Source organism: Gymnoscopelus braueri, assembly GCF_963280865.1.
Source record: "Gymnoscopelus braueri genome assembly, chromosome: 7".
In the NCBI taxonomy this organism is placed as follows: Eukaryota; Metazoa; Chordata; class Actinopteri; order Myctophiformes; family Myctophidae; genus Gymnoscopelus; species Gymnoscopelus braueri.
Genome location: NC_137608.1, coordinates 14,574,747 through 14,598,003, shown reverse-complemented (window position 1 = coordinate 14,598,003; position 23,257 = coordinate 14,574,747). Strand labels below are relative to the sequence as shown.

General features: G+C 42.1%; 1 protein-coding gene across 1 annotated transcript in view; it reads left to right on the top strand.

Annotated features, from left to right (window-relative positions):
* The window catches only part of LOC308088561 (rapamycin-insensitive companion of mTOR-like), a 44,922-nt gene that overhangs the window by 5,218 nt on the left and 16,447 nt on the right, over positions 1-23,257 (top strand). Inside the window, exons 4-30 of the mRNA XM_080433051.1 lie at positions 2,404-2,468; positions 2,846-2,977; positions 4,334-4,397; positions 5,947-6,073; positions 6,579-6,748; positions 7,920-7,987; positions 8,190-8,257; positions 8,425-8,507; positions 8,968-9,055; positions 9,570-9,660; positions 10,767-10,833; positions 11,262-11,342; positions 11,529-11,629; positions 12,994-13,162; positions 13,818-13,919; positions 14,595-14,641; positions 14,765-14,900; positions 15,297-15,496; positions 16,044-16,170; positions 16,845-17,009; positions 18,403-18,479; positions 19,606-19,684; positions 20,134-20,243; positions 20,487-20,574; positions 20,842-20,934; positions 21,548-21,654; positions 22,250-22,479. Of these exons, the coding sequence (XP_080289177.1) occupies positions 2,404-2,468; positions 2,846-2,977; positions 4,334-4,397; positions 5,947-6,073; positions 6,579-6,748; positions 7,920-7,987; positions 8,190-8,257; positions 8,425-8,507; positions 8,968-9,055; positions 9,570-9,660; positions 10,767-10,833; positions 11,262-11,342; positions 11,529-11,629; positions 12,994-13,162; positions 13,818-13,919; positions 14,595-14,641; positions 14,765-14,900; positions 15,297-15,496; positions 16,044-16,170; positions 16,845-17,009; positions 18,403-18,479; positions 19,606-19,684; positions 20,134-20,243; positions 20,487-20,574; positions 20,842-20,934; positions 21,548-21,654; positions 22,250-22,479 (2,935 nt within the window). The remainder of the gene's footprint in view (positions 1-2,403; positions 2,469-2,845; positions 2,978-4,333; positions 4,398-5,946; positions 6,074-6,578; positions 6,749-7,919; positions 7,988-8,189; positions 8,258-8,424; positions 8,508-8,967; positions 9,056-9,569; positions 9,661-10,766; positions 10,834-11,261; positions 11,343-11,528; positions 11,630-12,993; positions 13,163-13,817; positions 13,920-14,594; positions 14,642-14,764; positions 14,901-15,296; positions 15,497-16,043; positions 16,171-16,844; positions 17,010-18,402; positions 18,480-19,605; positions 19,685-20,133; positions 20,244-20,486; positions 20,575-20,841; positions 20,935-21,547; positions 21,655-22,249; positions 22,480-23,257) is intronic.

The window sequence follows — 23,257 nt, the reverse complement described above, 5'->3', positions numbered from 1 at the left end:
AGGTACGTTTCTGCCCGAGAGCAACATTATGCTATATGTTACGGTTTACTATTATTAAATGAACAGAATTCTGTCATGGGCATTGACCAATCGCATATGCAGGGAGTGAGGAAGCAGATTCTTAACTATCCCCAAATATAAGCTGTTGTTTGTTCATATTTTTGCCATGGGCTACTGGATCTGTAGTCGCGGTCCCTGCAGCCTATGGGATCTGTAGTCACGGCCGTAGCCATATAGCCCGGATGGACGTCAACACTGAATATTATTGCCTGTTGTTGGATGGTTGTCAGGATGATATCCTGACAGTCGTTGGTTTCTTTTATGGTCAGTTTGTTATAAATAGGCCTACATCTGGACTGTTAAGCAATTAGCACGCATCTGTGCTTTTCTTTGGATGTTAATACACGGATAATGGCAAGAAATATTGTGTAGCCCGACCTACCCCTCATTTACAGAAACGACTGATTGAACTAATCTATTTAATTGATTATTTAAATAAATTGATAATCGATGAGTTAATAAAATAATTGATTAATAATAGATCTTAATTTTGGGCATATCATTATATGCAAACAAACATATTCCAAAAATGTAAACAAAAACAAACTATTTGGCATGACACTGTTGTGCGATGTAGTATAACAGGGATGAGTGGGTAATCGATTTGTTGATATATAAAAAATATATATATAAACACAAAAACACGCTTCTTGATTATTCGATGAATCTGTAAAATTAATCGATAGAATAATCGCTAACATTTTCTTGTACTGTCAAGTGTTTTCTCTGTCTTTTGGGAGCCATTGGAAAATTGTACTATTATTGTTTTTGTGGTGAGCTTGAGGCACATCCTACCAGTCTGGTCAAGACACGGCACAAGACAGGAAGTCTGTCCAAATCTCTGCTAGCCAGCTGTGGTTTTTATGGGGCATATTAAGCCAGATTCATACTTTGTTGTTTGACGGTGTGGCATGGCGAAAATATCTGATCCACAAGCTCGCCACGCTCTGCGGATGGGACACCTTTTGAGCTTGTAGATCAGTTATTTTTGGAGTGCCGCACCGCCGGTTGACGGAGCATAAATGAAGCATTAGGCGTTAGACCTGCTACCATGTGCAAGACTGCCCTAAGCCTGTTAGATTGATTTTGGCAACAGCAACGCTAATAACTAGCTAGCTTGGTGTTTTCTTGAAACGATCAAGGGAATCTCATTAAATTCAACATGTCAGACATGTGCACATCTGGCCTTAGCTGATTCAACACAAATTTGAGGGGAAATGGTGAAACACAAAAGTGAGCTTGAGAGGAAACTTTTCACCTCACTTGTAGAGTCAGTGCATCACTTTCGGTCGCCCGGGATCTTCCATTCAGAAATGTAACAAAAATAGAGATGATCGGCCTGGGCCGTAGCGTGGCGGTCCAGGCACCCTAGGCTGCAATGCCAGCCTGACAGCGTGTCGCGGGTTTCGACTCTAAATAGAGATGATCGGCTGGCTCTGTCTTCTTGACTCTTGAGTCCACCCGTTGTTGCTGCCGCCACCAAATCAATGCTGTGGTTCAGACTCCAAGCATGGGACTGACTGACTGAGGCTGACTGCCTCCAACCGCTTCGGACTGCTGGTTGCCAATGATGCATTTTGACAGATCTTCTGCGTTCGTCTACTCTAGCCAGAGTGTTTTTTGGCCTTTAAAAAAAAAAAACTAGGCACTGCAGCAGGCTGAAGTCTGAGCCTGTGTAACTGCTGTCTGTCATTCGTACGTACACCTGATTTCTCTTGTTTACAGCTGAGTGGAGGGTAATACCACTGACAGTTGTGTGCGTGTATGTGTGTGTGTGTGTGTGTGTGTGTGTGTGTGTGTGTGTGTGTGTGTTAAAGAACACCGGGCCAGTGTCTCCTTATAAGGATTCCAGGACAGAGAGGGTGACCTAATACCCCTGGAGAGTGTCACATACCCCTCAGCCCCCCCCCCCCCCCTACCCCCACCCCCCTCTTGCCTGCCTGGGCCCTGACATCACTGCTGGTCCCTTACCCCCCCCACCCCACCCATCCTCTGTCCACCCATCCCAACGTCCCTCCCTCTCCTCTCTGCCATTTACTATAGAGGACACAAGATTTTATTTCAGCCCTAGAGCTAACTGTTGAAGTGCACCGTTTTTTATGTTGTAAGGGAGCAATAACAGCCCATTGAGAATGTTAACATTATGCTAAGGGATAGTCTTTCTTAACGTTTCACATGACCAAACTTGCCGTGAACACCGAGCCTCGTCACCATAATGACTTGGAAGAAAATAATCCTCAGAGTTGTTTGAGCTGGGATTTATGTTGTATGAAAGCTATGTTTCTGCATGGCTAAAGTGTGTTTTTATATTGATCCCTTCCCTGTCTCTCTTTTGTATCGCAGCTGCTATGCAGCGTTGGCCACCATGAGGAGAAGTTTGGGTTTACGTACGAAGAAATCATAATTTGGTAAGGCCTGTGGGGTGTCAACAGCCAAGCACACGAGACGATCATATGTGACATGCATGCAATAATATTGGATAGTGCTTCATTTCCATAAGGCTTTCAGTTTTATTGTTTAGCAAAGTCTTCCAGTTTTTAAGCTAGAACCTACCGGTTCTTCTGCCTGATTTATACTTGATTGTGCTGCGACGCATTGTGAGCATTTGTTGCGCGACACCTGCGCTCAGCTAAGTAAAAACCAACCCTTAGCCTGTGGATGTTTAGTATTTAAAGACATTGATATGATTAACTTCTAAGAGATGAGCTCAAGGTTGATTTTTATAAGTGTGAAGTAAAGGTCAAACTGTAATTGCTGATCAGATTGTGTGGTTTTGTATTCCTAGCCTGCGGCTAGCTCTTCTGAATGAGGCAAAGGAGGTGCGCGCTGCGGGCCTGCGGGCACTGCGGTACATCATCAGAGATACCTGCGTGCTGCAGAAGGTCCTCAGACTACGGGTGGACTACTTGATCGCCAGGTGAGCAGCCACGCCTATGGACCCAACTTCTACCTGACCACAGGTGTAGTCACTAAACTAGAGGTCTTCACGGGTTCCACCTAGTGCTGCACGATTCTTGCTCAAATGTGAATCACGATTTTCCTCCATAAGAATTGAGATCACGATTCTCACACAATTCTCACACAATTCTCTTGTAAATATAAAAATATTAAGCAAAAAAAAATGTTAATTGAAAAAAAAATCGTCATAATTTAAAATCGAGATCGCATAGGTGTCTGAATCGAGATCACGATCTTTTTTCGATTAATCGTGCAGCACTCCACCCGAACCGAAAATACCCGAACGGGGAAGATCACATAGGGTTCCGGGTCTGTTCATTATTATGTGTAACACCCCGAGTGGATCCGAGAAGACCTGTACTCAATGATCAGGAGAGAAAAACATGAAATGCTGTGTTATTTTTTCAAGCTACTTGGCAGGTGATTGGATGATCCCGCCCCTAGCAGCCGCTGATTGGTTCTAACACGCAGCGGACCGGGCAGCTTTACTCCCTGAGCGATCCCAGACCTCCTTCCTGAAATCAAATGCAAATGAGATTTCCGGAGGGAGGGGGGTTTACCAGGCTAGGATCGGATTACTGCTGTGCAAATTAAGGGGGAAAACGTTGAGCTGCGCATGCGAGTTCACGACGTGTCCAATTAGGGTTCGGGCCCAAAATAGTCAATATATTTTTGCAGGGGGTTGACGGCAATAAGCTGTTTTTTGGGGAATCAAACGGGGACTCACTGCAGATCAGGGCATTTGGTATACACCCTAACCTCTTGGCTACCAGGTAACCAACCCAGCAATAAGCTATTTTGTGCCAAGTGCACTTTGAAATTATACTTTTCAAAGCCTGCAAACTAGAGTGCATCTAAATCTGCCCTGACTCATACAGTAGGTTACCCCAAGTCTGTAACCACGCACGCACGTCTGTGTTTGTTAACAGCCGTTTAACGAGAATCTATCAATATAATGAACGGGTCAAGGTGAGCTGTCACCAATGAAGGTTATACTTTTATGTTGACCAGCACATTCGTTAGCTGCCATTCACTGTCAATGAGATCAAAGCAGCTGTTAGTAGGATAAATTGGCGAGGTGAATCGGCACTGTGTTTATACTTATACTTATACTTTCCCACTTTCATGAAGTGCTTTTCAATCCAACAATTCAAATGAAAATTACCCTGTTCCTCTGTTTGTCAATTCCTTTGTTTAATTGTGATTGTGCTTGTGCCTCACTTGAGTTTGTTTAACGTGCTGTCAATTGACAGCAATAATAAGACAACTAATGCATGAAATAGTTGTGACTGATGGCTGTCTTTGTGCTATTCAGGTGCATTGACATCCAACAGAGCAATGAGGGAGAGAGGACCCAGGCCCTGAGACTGGTTAGAAAGGTAAGTTGAATAAGGTTCGAAGTAAGATTGGGTGGAATGCCTTGAGACAGTTTGTGCAGTTGAAACCATGCAGTGTATTTATTGTGATCTTAGAGAGAAGAGAAAATGCTCATGCTCCATACACAGCATTGTTCAGCACGCTTTTTCAGTCTTTAGTCCTAGAGTCCAAGTCTTTTACATCAAATCCGTTTTTTCCATCAATGTGGCATTGCAAGTCTAAAGCACAGAGATAGATGGCTTATGTATTGACTGCCTTATAAAGAACACCAGTCGATCAGCCCAATTAATCACAGGTGTTCACTGCTGCACCAAAGCGCTCAATGTGCAGCCAGCAGCAAGCCGCACCCCACTGCCGCAGTCATATAACATGCTGTCTTTTTTCCTCCACTCAAAGCTCTCCTAGAGGAGCTTGACACCGTGCTCGGCACTTTTCCAGAAGATTTTATGTCCCTTAAACTCCTCGGTGATCTCCCCCATATTTTTCACCACAGTTAACTAAGCAAGATATCGCATCCTATTCTTATTTTTGACACTTCATTATTCACTACTACTACTATTATTATTATTATTATTATTACTAGGACCCTTTGGGTCTATTTGGGGACATGCATGTTGGGAACGATGCAAGTCGGTCCATTTATACTGCTATGCGGCAAGATGTGATGCGAAGCTCGGCCGATCGGTTAAGCCGACAGGTCAGGTTAGCCAATCAGGGACTTAAAATGGCTTAGCGGCACGAACGTGATGTGACGCTCCGCCAATCCGTGAAGCCGACAGTTTGGGTTGGCCAATCAGGGAAGCCAATTTATACAATCTCCCAAACACACAGAAAATGTCTGCCTCTTTCTCAGACCTGCAGGCTGACAGATGCAGATATTCGTGATTTTTCATTTTTTTGGTTCTCGGAAACCGTTGGTCTGTATGAGACACACACGCCAAGTTTGAGACGGAACGGTCAGACACTGTCCTAGTTATGCCAGTCCGTCTGATAGATTATTGCTATACCTGTATCATAACAAGAACATTCTCTGGGCAGTATTGATGTGTGGGGGTGTGAGGTTGGGACTAGTGGCGTAATTGATTTGAAAAGACAATAGAACGTTTCTAGAGGAAGTCGCCCCCAGCCTCTTGCTGTTCATCCTGGTGCCCATGTAGTGCCACCACCAGTGCAGTACGTTCTGGTGACAGTGTGTGCACACGTCCACGGGCTAGGGTATTTATAGCTCCTTCTGTAGTTTACTGTAAACTTTCTTCAGTCTCACACACGCACTTTCACGCAAAGAGGCAGGCAGGCTCTGGTTTCAGGAAATTGCCACCAGCTATGCAGGCAGTGATACACTGTATAAAGTTACTGTACGTTCCATTTCCTATAAACTGTATATGCTAATATTATGTTTCCTCCTATTTCATCACTTCATATTTTAACGATATTGTTGACACTCTTGCCTGTGAACGTTACAATGAAGTTAAATCACCTCTTTGCATTAAAAATTACGTCCTGTTTGACGATTCACTTGTATTATTTTCCTCATGTCTCCACTCTCTGTAGATCATTACAGTTAATGCAATGCTGTTCCCCACATCCATTGCCAACTCCCTCATTGCTGTGGGAACCGACGGCCTGCAGGAGAGAGACCGCATGGTACGCGCTGCCATCGCCATCGTCTGTGAGCTAGGTGAGTATATGTGGGTCTGTCCCACAGAGGATGCGGATGAAATGGAAGCTTTATTGTGACACGTGTGGGAATTAGTCATTGGCCTCACTGCAGTGCATTGAAAGACGGATGCACACAAGATGCGGATAAAGACACACCACAGATAACGAGGACAACTAGCACTGCAATGCCAGTACCTAGTACTAATCCTAACCCTAAAAATGCATTTCTAGAATATGTGAATGTACTCATATGTAGTAAGTTAAGTGACCTTAAAGAATGTACGAGAGAGCACAGAGTACTGAGGAGCATAGAGAACTTTGGGGGGTTTCAGGGATGTTGCACTCGCAATTCTACGGCATTGGCCAGACAAAAACAAACTACTCTCTTAACTATTATTAGCACTATAGTCCTATTAGTAGTAGTACTATGAACGTTTTTACTAATAGAGTTAAAGTGGTGGAATGCCTGAAATGTATCAACTTGTGTTAACCCTTTTAATTCTGCTTGCCTCCATCATGTGTAGCTCTGAAGAACCCAGAGGTGGTGGCCAAACGGGGCGGCCTCAGCACCATCCTGAAGAGCGTCATCGACTGTCAGCTGAGTCGCATCAACGAGGCTCTGATCACCACCATCCTCCATCTCCTCAACCACCCGCGCACCCGTCAGTATGTGCGCGCCGACGTCGAACTAGAGGTACCCCCCCCCCCCCCCCCCACACACACACACACACACACACACACACAGAGATATGTACTAACTATTAAGAGGATTCAGAGGAAGCGACTGTTCACAATTAAGCCAGTGGGCTGGGAAGTCATTCCATTCGGGATTAGCAGCAGTAGGTTCCCTGTCTCTTTCCCATGGAGATTACAGCGATCGGTTACATCAGTCTTCTAAAGCCTCTCGCTCCTCTCTCTCACTCTCTCTCCCTCTGCACCCCCCCCCCCTCTCTCTCTTTTTCTGTCTTCCTCTGACACATCCTGTCTGTAAACAGATACCTGGAAGAACAGTGGCACCTCATATACTTGCAATCATAATAGCCACTCGGATGTCATGTAATATCTATAGCCAGGTCAATTGTGTTGAAGCTTGTTTTGTTTTGTTTGCTTGTTTTTGTGAAATATTTCTTTGTTGTCTTGGGTTTCTAATAAGGGAGTTGAGTTAACACATTGAATGCCAAAAACGGTCCGGACCGTTTTTGAGGATCCAAACGAGAAGTGCCGAAAACGGTCCGGACCGTTTTTGACCCAATTCTATTTTTATACATGTGGGCCACGTGGGGCGCTAAAACGAAACTTTGACATCACCCAAGGAGTTTCTGAGAAGAAGAGGCTGGATCTGGCTCCATGTCAAAAATCCTTCCGGTCGGCGTTTTCAATGTTATCTCCTTGACTAAAAGCTTAATATCTCCATTTCTTTTTAACGTGGTGAAAACGAGCCGTTTTCGATCGGCGATCACGCTGCAATGGAGGATCGCGTTAGAAATATTATTGTTCCAGGCGTTAGTCGGGACCCTCCGCCGTCTCTCACGCACGCTTTGTTTACATGCACTTCCGCGTCGGGGCTTCTACAGCACGAAACGTATAACGCAAGTGGATGGAAGAAATGCAGGCACTCAACGTATAATATTTTAATAAACCTCTGGCACCCAATGTGTTAAGGAGATGTAAAAAAAAGAAAGAAACAAAAGTTGTTATTTTTTCAAGATGTTTATTTGTTACATCTCATGGACAATTACACACCTCGGTGACGAGAGTAAAATTATTTGGTTTCGGTTCCTCAACATTGTAGCAATGTTGTATCACGTCAACTGTTTTTTTTTTACTCATCCAGCTGTCCTGTGTCTCTTTGTTCTGCCTTCCAGCAAATCCTTGCACCTTTTACAGACTTTCACTACCGCCACAATGCAGACACGGCTGAAGGGCAGCTCAAGTGAGTGTGTGTTGCAGTATAAACAAATAGAGTTTAGTGTTCTGAAAAGGCCATGTGTTTACTGTTTTCTCTGTTCCACTATTGGTAATATTATGTGTTGAACAAGCCGGGAGTTTGTATAGTGTTTATGTTACGTATATGGATGGGTTTCTGACTGTGCCGTGAGTTAATGGGTTCATGTTTGTGTTTGTGGCGTTCTCAGGGAAGACAGAGAGGCCCGTTTCTTGTCCAGTAGAATGGCCATAGTAGCAGCCTTCCGTTCTTGGTCTGGTAAGGATCCAGCCCCCATGTGATTTCCATGAAGATCCCACTGGTTCTATATTGGACCCATTGTACAACATGAATGATTTGAAAGTCACAATTGTAGACAGACTTGATTCTTGTTTGTTTCATGTTCTGTTGTATTGTTGGTTTACGAATCTCTTGTCTTGATGCAGGAATTGTCAACCTATGCAAGGATGGGAATTCTGGAATCCAATCTTTAATTGGCTTACTCGGCATACCAAATATGGAAGTTAGGGTGAGTATTGACACATCTGCATAGCACCAAATCTGGCCGTTAAGGCCAGTCCGCACCAATGCAACTTCTCGCAACCATTATCCCCAATGGCAGTTGCATTGGTGTGACATGGCCTTAAAACTGTTTTGTTGCAAGGAGTCGTGACTAGTTCCATTGTTGCGGTTTGGCCTTTAGGGTGGATACAATTGTTTTCAAGTTTTTCTATGAAATAAGGAAGTGGATTAATTTATTTGTTGTTCACTTATCAGACAAAACCTTTCCCAAAGTCTGCTATCCCTTTTGTGCAAATTACAATTTTGTCAATCAATTACCGTAATCAGTCAATCAAAACGAGGATCCAGCATTTAGTTTTTTGTTTCTTCTAGGGTAGTTTTGGCATTTCTTATTCTTTTTTTTTCATGTAATGTGCACCGTCTGTCTGATACGTTATCTGATTCCTATAATGTGTTTTGCCTTGCAGAAAAGCTTATTGGAGGTGTTATATGAGATATTCAGGCTTCCTCTGCCCATTGTAACTCAAGACTTCACGGAAGCACTTCTCAGTGTTGGTAAGAAGAATAAAAAGACCCTTTCCCCTTCTTTTCTGGTCATTTTCTTTTAGTTGAATTAGTCTTTTCTCTTTTCTATTAAAAACTACACTAACAAAACAGGGAGGGACTAGTGGAGAAGAGATCCAGTAGAACTAAAAGACAAGTCAGTTTATGTTTGGTTGAGCTCGGGTGTTGCGCTCTGAAAGTAGCCGGTCTACAAGCTCACAACGTGTCGCACTGCGACACGTTGTGAGCTTGTAGACCGGCTACTTTCAGCATGTAACCAAGTGTAAAATCAGCCATTACGATGCGATCAAGGCACCGACAAAATACATTTTAGTCGACTAAATCAACTGTAGATTTAGGCGACTCTAATCTTATGATATTTAGTCGACTAAAACTAGACAAAAACTAAAACATTTCAGATTACTAAAATATGACTAAAACTAAATGGAACTTAATTCAAAATCAACACTGATTCTGATAAAATACATAATAATTATGATTAACTTGACCGTGTTGTCTCCTTCAGACCCCTGCAGGTTTCAGGACAGTTGGAGGCTATCTGATGGGTTTGTTGCTGCTGAGGCCAAAGTCATCCTGCCCCATCGGGCCCGGTCCAGGTGAGACATTAAGCACAACAACGTGGAATAGGAATGCACTCTTATCACAGAGAAGGTTACACTCCTATCCAAATAAAGTTAACCACTTCAGCCCTTTTTTATTGCTACATTTTTAAGACTTTATTGACAGCGGAGACAGTGGATAGAGAGCAGTTTAATGACATACAGCAATGGTCAGCAAATGCAATGCGTTGTGGGTTGTAGATATTTCTGCTATTTTTGAAAATTTAAGAAAACGTTTGAAATTCTTTGCCTTGGCCAAAAATGTGTACCATAAGTTAACACATTGGGTGCCAGAATTTTATAATAACAGAATACGTTCGGTGCCTGGATTCTCACCGTTGCTTTCCATTGTGCTGTTTAAAGCTGTAGACGCCATGACGAGCGATCCATGAAAAAAAAAACATGCCTCCATTTTGCCCGATGGGCCTGGCTAACGGCTGGAACGATAACATCTCTCACGCGAGTAACAATGGCGGAGCGATCGCGGATACAAAATGAGTCGTTTTCCCCAGCGTAAAAAGTTTCGGAGTTATAGGGGTTTTAGAGAAGGAAATAGAGCGGAAGCGGATGGGGAGCCATGTTTTTGACACGGTGAACTGGCCCTTCCTTCTCAGAATCGCCTAGGGTGATTCCAGAGCTGCTCTAGCCCCTCCCGCGTGGAAAGAAACGAAAAAAACGATAAAAGATTAAAAAAAAACGTATATATATACCCTTTTGGCACTCCACGTCACTTTTTGAAAAACAGTGTATATATATACGGTTTTGGCACTCAATGTGTTAAATAAAAAATTCATAAAATGATCTCCTATAGCTCGCTTCATGTATATAGCCTCTGAAAAGATTCTGTATGGAACCATTTTATACAACTCCTGAAATTAACCAAAACTGTTACTTTTCACGATTCAAATTCAAAAATAGCAAAAGTAGCAGATCTACAAGCTCAAAATGCGTCGCTTCCTGTAGCTTTTTGAGCTTGCAGATCTGCTACTTTTGATGCTTTTGTGTGACGCTCTAGTATGATGAAGTAGGGTGTTAATTTTTAATGACCGACAGCAAACATATGTACATTATAAATGTATTAATCTCAGTGTTTTGCCATTCAGACCTGATCTGATGGACAACTACCTGGCTCTGGTCCTTTCTGCCTTCATCTCCAGTGGACTGTTAGAGGTGAGGAGACATAAAGAGAAACAGTATTGAGCCTAAAGCTGTTTGATATGACCTGAATGCGATATGCTAACATTTATGCACCAAATGTCAATATGCGGTATGTCTGATGTTGTTTTCTCAGAACTTAGTTACACAAATGAACAATTTACTGTCATGTTACGCCTTTCTTTTATATACTGAAATCAGACAATGACTCTCATTAAAGAGGAAGCAACAGAGTGATGGAAAAGGAGAAGATGTGTTTCCCTACATTGTTGAAATATCTAATGAGACAAATTAAAATATAATGGCTTGCTGGAGTTTCAAAAGAAATGTCTGTGGGCCTGCTCTAATAATTAATTTTATCTTTAAAAAAATTCACACAGCATTCATTTTATTACATTTGTGTGTGATAGTTATGTTTATAAATATTTCTTTGGTCATGGCAGGGTCTTGTAGAGGTTGTGACCAGCAGTGATGAGCAGCTTGCTGTGAGAGCCACTATCCTCTTGGGAGAGCTACTACACATGGTAATGTATATCTGTGACACGTTTCATCATTTGACATTTAAAAAGAGAAATTCTACTATCACACTTCCTGTTAGTTGCCTCTAATAAGAACACCGGCTTCAACGCCTGAATGTACAGTAAGTACAAGTTAATGATGATGCCTGTTTGCTTGTCTTTCCCTCTCTACCCTCCTTTTGTCTTGTTTAGGCAAACACCATCCTTCCTCATTCCCATAGCCATCACCTGCACTGCCTTCCTACCCTCATCAACATGGCAGCCTCCTTTGACATCCCCCAGGAGAAGCGACAGTGAGTGCACCTACTCACATACACTCAGAGAAACTCTGAAGGGCCATGGAAACGTGTGTGTGTGTGTGTCTGTGTTCCCCCATAAAACATTAGAATTCCTTCACAGTACTGTATATAAACAAGGTTTCAGCTCACCTCTTTTGTCATCTTCAAATCCATAATGTTGCTTTATGAGCACAGTTTTCATTTTATTTGACAACGCACAACAAGTGTGTTGCAGCCATGTCTACTCTGGTTTCAGCTACTGGCCACCGTTTTCCATATGTCACCATTTTTGGTGTGACACCCGTGACACAATCCGTGTTGGTTGCATCCCGTCCGCTTTGTTGACAGAAACAAGCTTGCACATTTATCATTTCATGTACCACAGATGAGCAGACTAGAGACACTAGATCGGATAAACCTTGACGAACACAGCAGATGATGTTTTCACTCAAATGTTTGGATATGCCACGGTTTCTAATCAACACGTGTTGAGTTGTGACAGTGAAAACTGATCACGGGTCGGCTCAGAGTAATTCTTTGATTGTATTTGCATGGTTTTCCATTTTTCACGCTTGATGTGTAGAACTAAAGAGGCAACAAGCTGCTGTCGCCTACGCCTACAGAACAATAGCGATTGAAATCCGGTGCACGACTCCGTTTGTAAACAAACATAATGTTAATCACACTGTTATAATGCTTATTACCTTTGCAATACAAGATGGATTTAGCATCGTTGTTAAGTCAACGTGATGTCGTCGGCACAGTGCTGTTGTAAACTATTTTTAGCTTGCCAGCAGGTCGGTCCGCATAAAATCAAACCGGTTTAAGCCTGCACACTGGACCGGACCGGGTAAATCAGAAATCGACAAGCCTAGTGGCAACTGGCAACACAGAAATATGTGTGGAGAGTTATTTGGCATAATGACTAAATTAGGAGAAAGTAAATCTGTAAAAAATTATTGGATACTCTAAATTTAGGAGGGAAAAAAAAGATCATATCAACTTGACTTTCTCTTCAGGGATTTATAATGTATAACCCAAACAGAAACATTGTTGGTGTTGAGGATTTTGATGTGTTCTAATGTAATGCTTTCCATCCTAATTTATTTTTATAATTCTCTCACAATGTGTTCAATGTGCCACTCTTATAAACATGTCCTTACCCGCACCCCTAAAGACATGTTGTTCCCTCCACGAATTGCATTCTTATCGACCCAAAATATATCCGCATGAGTGAGAGTTTTCCACATCCAAAAAAGATCTTAATGTTCATCCAGGTCTTCTATACACATAAACTGTGAAAGAGTACACACATTTCTCACACACGCACTTGAGCATACACAAACATCCCCCATGTTTATTGTTGTGTGTTTTTCCAGTCGGGCTAGTGCGGCAGTCAACCATCTGAAGCGCTTTCACGAGAAGAAGAGACGAGGGCTGAAGCCACACAGCCTCTACCTGGACCACATCGTACGCAAGTCCGTGTCGGCGCACGGCCGCAGCAGAGAGTCGTACTCGCGCTCGCATAGGGACATCTATGTCATTAAGGTACAACCGTAAACATGCTTCAGTGTTCACACTCCAGAACGCCAACAAGTGTTGGTATTCTAGAGGTCTGTACCTTAAACACAAGTCAGGATGGTGTAAATGCAGGCACTTCAGCTTGTGTGTGTGCCAGTGTTGATTTTGGCAGGAAATTTTGATTTAATTTTAGTCATAGTCTTTTGAATAAAATTCCATTTAGTTTTTGTCATATTTGAGTCATCTGATTTTTTTTAGTTTTTGTCTAAGTTTTAGTTGACTAAAATGTATTTTGGCAGGCTTTGATGGCGTAGTAATGGCTGATTTTACACTTGGTTGCATGCTGAAAATAGCCGATCTACAAGCTCACAACGTGTCGCAGCGCAACGCGTTGTGAGCTTGCAGATCTGCTATTTTCAGAGCGCAACACCGAGCGCAACCAAACATAAAATGACTTGTCCTTTAGTTCTACTGGATCTCTTCTCCACTAGTCCCTCCCTAACATTTTAGTCTAGTTTTTATGTGTTGATGAAATTGAATATATTTAGTCTTAGTTTTACTCATCATAGCTTAGTTTTTATTTATTTTTCATCAGCGAAAAAAGGTAGTCGCCGATCATTTTTCATCATAGTTTTAGTCGACAAAATCAACACTGGTGTGTGCTTGTGTCTGTGTTTGATAGGACACAGAGGAAGCACTGATGATGAACCTGAGAGACAGTCACATCCTCAACCACAAGCAGAATCTAGAATGGAACTGGGTTCTAATCGCCACCATCCTTAAGGTAAAGAAGATTGTTGTCAGTACCTTACCTGACAACACTTCAAATTGGTACAAAGTGACAACTAACCACATGAACCCTAGCGTCCCTATTCTGAGCATGTCATAATAGGCAAACATTTGGCACAAATAGGCAGAGATTCAGTGAAAATAGCTGTATCTATTTTTGACTAAAAGATTTGGAGTTGTGGGAAAATAAGGAGGGGACCAATTATAGACTTCTGGGGGGCCCGGTCAACAAAGTATGATACGGTTTTAGTGGTTAATAAACATACAATTTTGGGTATTTCTGTCTTGGCTTTTTTCTTCCCCCTTTCCTTTTTTCAATTAATATTTGGCAGTCACTCAGGCCACGTCAAGACATTATGCAGCAAGCTATCGGACAACTTTTCTTTATTGTTGGGTGGTGTTGTATATTATGTATATTGGCAATTGGTAGTATTGAAAATATATGGGCCATATAAAAGATCTTTTAACCATTAACAGATTTTATTACCATGGGATAAAACGTTCACAACCAATATGAGACAAAAACTAAAGAAATTAAATCTGAAACTTTTTGAGTATCCTCAAATTAATTAATGTGCAGTGGCTGTGCCAAGACACATAAAGTGTACATGTCTTAGATTGTGAACATATATATTTTTAACCATTTGCTCATGTTTTACGTCTCTTCTAGTGGCCCAATGTAAACCTCAGGAACAACAAAGACGAACAGATGCACAAGTAAGATCCCTTCATTCAATCAAAAACACCTTACAACCACTAACACAGCGTGAAAACAACTTGAGAAATGAGCGTGACTGTGCTGTCCTGCTGAAACCTCCGTGTGTTTTGTGCTTGCTGCAGGTTCGTGCGCAGGTTGCTGTACTTTTACAAGCCCAGCAGTAAGCTGTATGCGGGGCTGGAGCTGGACCACTCCAAGGCCAGACAGCTCACTGTGGCAGGCTGTCAGTTTGTCGAGTTCCTGATGGATTCCGACGAGGTTAGAGGAGGACACGAGTAGAGAACACCACACCTCGTCTGCCTGATTTATCCTTGATTGCGTGCCGTTGTCACGCATCCACGTATAAATCAGACCTCACTTGCACACTCACATTCAGATTTTGAAGGTCTTTTGAGCTTTCTTCTTTAAGCAAACATTTGTAACTAAAATCTTTGCTTCTGGGGGGTCCCTGTAACTAAATATTTGAGATGGGGGTCCACGGCCAAATATATATCATTTTGGGGGTCCTTGACCTGAAAAGGTTTGAGAACCACTGCTCTATACCACCGCGCTCGCTCATCCATCTGACTCTGTTTCTCCCCTTCTCCACACCCCTTTTCTCCTCTTGTCCTTCTTCCATTCTCCCTCTGTCTGTCTGTCTGTCTCTCTCACCAGGATGGCCAAGGTTACCTGGAGGACCTGGTGAAGGACATGGTGTCATGGTTGTCCTCGTCCTCTGGGCTGAAGCCGGAGCGCTGTCTTCAGAGCAACGGCCTGCTCACCACACTTAGCCAACACTACTTCCTCTTTCTGGGGACTCTCTCCGCACACCCACACGGGGTCAAACTGCTGGAGAAATGCGGCCTGTTCCAGTGGTCAGTATACTGAAGCTGTTGCAGAAAAAGACTATATGCCAAATTATTTAATTAGTGATTGTTGATGAAACCAGTTTAATTTATTTGGCATTTCTCTGTTTAAAGTGTGGTAATAATCACTTTAGTGTAGTGCAGTGAATACCACTTCCATATAGAATAGTGTTGTTTAGATGTGTTTAAGTTTACGTACTACTGGCAATTTCTCCTTCAAGTAAATACAATTGGATTCTGCCACGAAGACCACAGAATTAACAGATTAATTCAGTTGATCAGTATTATTGATCATAAGATCCTAGAATCTTTTATACATATTGTTATTGAGAGTGATTATAGTGTCCACACATTACTTTAAAAAAAAGTAGCAACACATTTTACTGAGGAGCAGAATAATCCAGCTTTTTCTGTCATTGCCTGTCATTACTGTATCCTAAAGGCTAAAGCAAGTGTGTCGTTTGTTGTGTTTTTTTTCCGTGCACAAGTCAGCACATTTTATGTCACAGCAGTAGCTTGATTGGCCGCTGTGCGTTCCTCTGTGTTCTTTGTGCAGCTTGCTGAACCTGAGCTCAGTGAAGAACCAGGATGCGGTGCTGAAGCTGGCCGTGTCAACACTGGACTACAGCAGAGACGGCCTGGCCAGAGTCATCCTCTCCAAGATCCTCACTGCTGCTACTGATGTAAGAGAGACACACACACACACACACACACACACACACACACACACACACACACACACACACACACACACACACACACACACACTCACTAACAAACATGTACATACCTGCCAAAGTACCACCGTGATCTCATAAACCACTTAAGCCCTATTTTCCGAAATAGCTAAAATAGCCAATTTGCAGTCTCACAATGTAAGTCTCTAGATCAGCTGTTTTCGCTTTTGTTGTTGTTGTTGTTGGGGGGGGGGGTAACCTGCAATGACATACCCAAAATAGGGATGCCAAATTAACCCATTAAGACCGGGAACACATCTGTCACTTTAGATTTCTTTGGCTATTCAAAAATAGCAGATTTACAAGCTCATAGCGCGTCACCGAGTGCCACGCTATGAGCTTGTAGATCTGCTATCCCCCCCAGAAGCAAAGATTTGAGTTACAAATGTTTGCTTTAAAAAACATTTCAAACATTCAAAGATTTTCACGATTTTTCAATAAGAGCAGATCAACAAGCCGCGCTATGAGCTTGTAGATCTGCTATTTTTGAATGGCCAAATCAATCTTAAAATGACACTCAGATGCGTTCCCGGTCTTAATGGGTTAAAAGTGGTTAAAGAGAACAATTGTAACAACTGTTCCTTTCCTCTCCTTGCTTGTGTCCTCTTCCCTCTGAGCAGATATGCAGACTGTACGCCACCAAGCACCTGCGTGTGTTGCTGCGTGCGGGCGTGGAGTTCTTCAGTAGCTGGGGCATGGAGCTGCTGGTCACCCAGCTCCATGACCACAGCAAAGCCGTGTCCATGGAGGCTCTGGACGTACTGGACGAGGCCTGCGAGGACAAGGTTATTATATAGGCGTGGGCTCATATTCCATATTAATATCCAATATTGCGTTAACTTTGTGCGTAGAAGAGAAATCTATCGATGGAATTAACAGAATGTTCTGTTTTTTAAGAGTGTAGGGCTAGGTAATGATTTATGATTTTTTTTGGGTGCTTTTATGCCTTTATGGATAGGACAGTCGGCTGACAGGAAATGGGGAGTGACATGCAGCAAAGGCTGTCGGGATCGGGACTCCAACCCGCGACGCGCTGTCAGGCTACATTGAGCCTAGGTGGCCTTATAATGACGTTTTTTAATAAATGACATGGAAAACCTTCCTATAAGACCAGGGTACATACAACACTTTCTTATACTGCCCGGTTGTACTACCCAGTTTTTATTCACTATTTATTTAATAGTGATTATACATTATTTATTTATTTGATAAAAGTTGAATCATGTGGATCTTCGGGATCCACATGGCAATGGCGTGGCTGCATTGTGGATCTCATGGACTTCATGTGGGCAGCCTATGACATTGATCATCTTAACACATTCCACGCCAGAGTTTAATATCATAATGTACTCACCAGTGCCAGCGATTTCTTTATTTCTTTTATTTTTTTTCACGTCGCCACAGACCTCGCTAAATACCTTAAAATCGCGCGTTCAACTGTAGACACACAGGGTAGCTGTGTGAGACGCCCAGAGAAGACCGTTTCGATCGGCGATCGGCCATTTTGAAGCTACAGCGGTTTATGTTAAACAGCGATCAGCGAGGAGAAAAACAACAACCGAGAAAATTTAGATTTAGTTTCCGCTTTAGAGTGGAGTCGGATGGGAACGAAAATCTCCGGATACGGATATTTCCGTTTCCGGTGGTGCTACAATGAAATGTGCCGTGGCGAACGAGGCCTACAATGAAATGTGAACCTGTGAAAAAAGAAAGAAAAAAAAGACCACTTCGCGTAGATCTACGCGACTGGCACGCTGCGCAATTATTTAGGTTCGCGTAGATCTACGCGATTGGCACGCAATGCGTTAATCTTAATCTTAAAATTAAAGTTACACATTTCATAAAATATAGAACATAATTATGTAAAAAAAATTATGCTGATGATCGGTTTGTGACATTAGTCAGACACACAGACTGACCCCTAGCATCCTGCAGAGCCATGATGCCGTAATAATGATGGTAATGCATGTTTACAGATGGTGGGGGAAGAATTTGTCACACGCATCATAACCTACCTACACTAGTGAGTCTTGCGATGTTGGCATGTCCGCTGGTCGACGGGAGTCCTTGGTGTGACCGGTTGTTTTTTAATGTGTTGATGGTGGCGTTTCCTATCATGGCTCGCGAGTCGCCACTGTCTGTCTGACCCGGTTAGTTTTTTTCTCTGCCGCTCTTCAGGCCAACCTCCATGCTCTGATCCAGCTCAAACCGGCTCTTTCCCACCTGGGAGACAAGGGCCTGCTGCTGCTCCTCAGGTTGGTCTACTACATCCAAAGTCTTCAACCAGGGGTCTGTAACCCCACTAGTGGTATGCCGAAGTATTGCAGGGGGGAGGGGGTCCCCCAGAAGAAAGAAAACTGAGTTATTTTGGCTTTGAGATCCTTCATCACATTAAATATTATTTAAAAAGAACGCGCGCTGGAGCACACGGGTCATCTTAAAAACCTTTTAAAGGGATAGTTCACCCCAAAAAATATTTTTTCTATCGATTAGTCACTCTTAATAATCATAATAACTCATAATTTGATGACCAGCGGACCGGTAGGCAGCGGTTCCGGTAGGAGACACAAAGGAAACTCTTTGTGTCTCCTATCGGAACCGCTGTCGATCATCAAATTATTGGCTTAGGAATGTGACAAAAACAAAAAACAATGAATTCAAGTCTCCATGTGGTGACTAATCGATAGAAAAAAAGTCTTTTGGGGTTGAAGTATCCCTTTTAATACAGTAGGTGCAAAGATTATTGCTGATGTTTTGACAGAACAGTGTCTTCTTTATTCTGAAAAAGACACTGTGCTGTCGAAACGTCAGTAATTATCTATGCACCTATTAAAAGGTTTTAAGATGACCCGTGTGCTCCAGATCTCTACTTTTAGATGCCGCTATGGTCAGGGACCAAAGCGGCTCTTGAGAGCCTCGGCCCTCATCCTTTATAATGGGTTTTTAGTGTGAACGCTCTCGAGATTAAATATTATTTACTCTAAGGAAACAGATCTTGCAGAGCTGCTAGACATTTACAATGAAAGACTGAAATATGTCCAATGTATGAGGCCTCAGCTTTGACCAAAAAAAAAGGTTTGTCTAAAAAGGTTGAATCAGAATTGTCCCAGTAAAACGTTTTTAATCTCAAAGTAGCTTCTAATAAATGACTAGGTAAATCATTTCTTCAGTTTGAAATGTTATGAAAGGCCAGATTTCTGCTAATATATTATGTAAGATACCGGCAAATTCAATGTGTCATTCTGCCTTTACACGGCTCATCTTTTCAAAGCACAGATTATCTCATGACTCAGATTCTTATATCACTCCATGTACATAATACATGTCATAATGTCTCTAAATGCGCTGACACCTCTGTGAATGTTTTCCCTGCTGTTTTAGGTTCCTGTCTATTCCTAAGGGTTTCTCCTACCTCAACGAGAGGGGTTATGTCAGCAAGCAGCTCGACAAATGGCAAAAGGTACAGCAGAGGCCCACTCCATTCCTCACGACCCTTCCTGATTCTTGTACATTTAACGTAATAACATTGTATCTGACAGGTACGCGTTTTACACACTGACTGTAAGACCTTTTTGATCTTCTTTCTACGATGGTATTGCACAAAAATGGCTGCTACTTTCGCTATTTTTGAATTTTCTTGAATATTATAACGACACAACCAAAAGGCATGCCAGGATGAAAGTGGTTAATTTAATGAAAATAATAATAATGTATTATTATTATTATTTTAGCTTTATTTAGACAGGAGAGTGTAGAGAGACGGGAAGTGGAGGACAGGGCGGGTTCTCCAACCAGACGTGAATTGGGGACATTGTTATTATATGGACAACACATTATCCAGTTAGCTACCGGTGTGCCCCGTAAGAAGTAGTTTTATTGTGACTCATCCTAATAACCTTTTGATTGCAGGAATATAACCTGAAGTACGTGGACCTGATAGAGGAACAGCTAAACGAAGCACTAACGACTTACCGCAAACCTGTTGACGGAGACAACTATGTCAGACGCAGCAACCAAAGGTGAGTTGGACTGTAGTGTAAATCACCATTAGTCGTCAACTGGACAATGTTTTAGTTGGGTGTAGATAATAGTTGCATTGATTATTCAATTATTAATCAGTATTTCTGCTGCCCTAGTGCTGCTTGTAAAGTACTTTGAGCCGTTCTGTTTCAAAGACACTAAACATATGACGTTATACAAATTAAACAAGGTTTATTATTATGTGTGATACTGTTTCTGATAACTCTTGTTGTTTTTCCCAGGTTACAAAGACCAAATGTCTATCTTCCTGTGCACTTGTATGGTCAGCTTGTCCATGACAAGACAGGCTGCCATCTACTGGAGGCTCAGGTAATTGCTTGGGCTTATTTCACACAGCTACTGTACAAATCACTAATTAATAATAATAATAATAATAATAATAGTAATAGTAATACATTGTGTACTGTGCTACAAAAGGTCAAAAAACGACTCTTTGATGGCTTTGTGACAAGCGTTCCTGTACAGGACAGTTTTAGTCCAGCTTAAAGAAGGAGTCCATCACAAGGTTTGGGGTAGAGCTTGGTTCTGGAGGTCCAGGCTAACAGTCTTGTCTTCTTTGTGGTGTGTCATATCCAGAGCGTGGTTCCTGACCTCAGCTATACGGTTCGCTCCCCGATGCTGGACACCTGGGAGGGAATCAAACAACTGAAGGCTGCACTTTGGGCCCTGGTCAGTAACGTCACCTGTCAGTTGTGTTTTAGAGTTGTTCCGATACCGATACCAGTATCCGAAAAGCTGCCGATACTGCCTAAAATGCTGGTGTCGGTATCGGCTGGTGTCTATGCCATTCCCATACCACATAATTTATCACAGCGATGATATTTCATTTACAGTAATTATATATATATATTTGAATGCATCAGTTGATGTTGCACTACTGTTTTATACTTTTACTGTAATATATACATTATTATTTTACTAACTTGTAGCTGCACTTTAACAATTATTACTGGAATTTTTATCTTTTTCTAGATCAGTGGTTCTCAAACTTTTTTTTTTTTTTCATAAGGGGGACCTGTAAGGGTCCATTTGGAACCCCCTCAAGGATCCCTGAGAGTCCCATGACCCCTCTTTGAGAACCACTGTCCTAGTTTTTTTTATTTATTACACACTGTTATCGGATCGGTACTCTGTATCGACTGATAACGCAAGTTATGAGTATCTGTTTCGGGGAAGGACAAAAAAATATGGGTACATCTCTAGTTGTGTTCTCACTGGACACGTCGGGTAATGTGTTTTCAGATTTGAGATTTAAACGGCGTGTCTCTTTTCATTCTCGTAGGGTAACATCGGCTCTTCAAACTGGGGTCTGAATCTCCTCCAGGAGGAGAACGTGATTCCTGACATTCTGGCGTTGGCTCAGCACTGCGACGTGTTATCCGTACGAGGGTAAGAGCTTTCTGCTCTCTCTCTCTCAGTGGAATTTAGGGATGTTGGTTCACAATTTGTATTTGGTTGACCAGAAGATCATGGTCAACCTGGCCTGCTGGCCTGTGGTAGATTATTGCTTATTAATAACTGAAAACACAGATGTTATTGGTGAGACTTTTTGGTGAGATATTCTGGAAAAACATAGTAAGATACTGAGAAATATTTCTTAAAGGGATAGTTCATTGTTTTTTCTTTCGATTAGTCACCCCATGGAGACTTTAATTCATGGATATTTTGTAGTTTTTGTTGCATTCCTACGCCCATATTTTGATGACCAGCGGACCGGTAGGCAGCGGTTCCGGTAGGAGACACCCGGAACCACTGCCGGTCATCAAATTATTGGCTTAGGAATGTGACAAAAACAAAAATATATCCATGAATTCAAGTCTCCATGGGGTGACTAATCGAAAGAAAAAAAGTCATTTTGGGGGTGAACTATCCCATTAATGCATGTCAAGAACTGTTAAATCACTAATTTCTTGAGTTCATTTGAATTCTTTTGATAGGTTGGAAGTTTGTATGTTTTGTATCACTCTTCTCCTGTACTCTCCAGGACATGTGTGTACGTGCTGGGTGTGATCTCCAAGACGAGGCAGGGCTGTGAGGTGTTGAAACAGTATGGCTGGGACACGGTCAGGCACAGTCGCAGGACGCTGTGGCCTGTCACTCCGGACGAGGTCGACACGCAGCTGGTCTCCGAACTCTCCTCCGTACCGAGCACGCTCAGCCTAAACTCAGAGTCCACCAGCTCCCGACACAACAGCGAGAGCGAGTCTCAACCCAGTGAGTAGGCAGTGGTGGAAGGAATACTACATTTTTTTTACTTAAGTAAAAGTATCAATAACGCAATGTAGAAATTCTTGGTTACAAGTTAAAGTCCGGTATTAAAAATATACTTGAGTTAAAGTACAAAAGTATTGGCATCAAAATGTACTTAAAACACCAAATGTAAAAGTACTCCTTATGCATATCATGTCCCATTTGGCAAGTGTTTAAAATGTAAAAAATAAATATTTTGAAAATAGCAGATCTACAAGCTCACGTTAGATCTGACATTTTCAAATAGCCAAAGTATACATGAGGCCGCTGAAGTGGTTAATGTATCTTTTGTATAATGATAATCTAAATCTACAAAGTAACTAGTAACTAAAGTTTTCAAATAATTGTAGTGGAGTAAACAAGTACAATATTTGCCTGTGAGATGTAGTGGAGTAGAAGTAAAAGTACTGAAAATTGGAAATACTCCATTGAAGTAAAAGTACCTCAAAATTTTACTTAAGCACAGTACTTGAGTAAATGTACTTAGTTACTTTACTTTACAGTTCCTAACCCTAACCCTTACACTGTGAGTGGGCCATATTATTATCAGCTGTAGGTTCATTGAGAGGAAGCTCCCAGCTACTAGAAAAACTCTGCTTTTTAACCTAAGCTTTATTATTATAGTTCATTTTTGTATTGAGTTTGTGTTCTCTGTGGTTGAGAAGTTTACTCTGTCTCTCAGGCTCATCACCTGTGGATCTAGCCTGGCTCCAGCCCCTGAAATCGCTAGCCTCGCATTCAG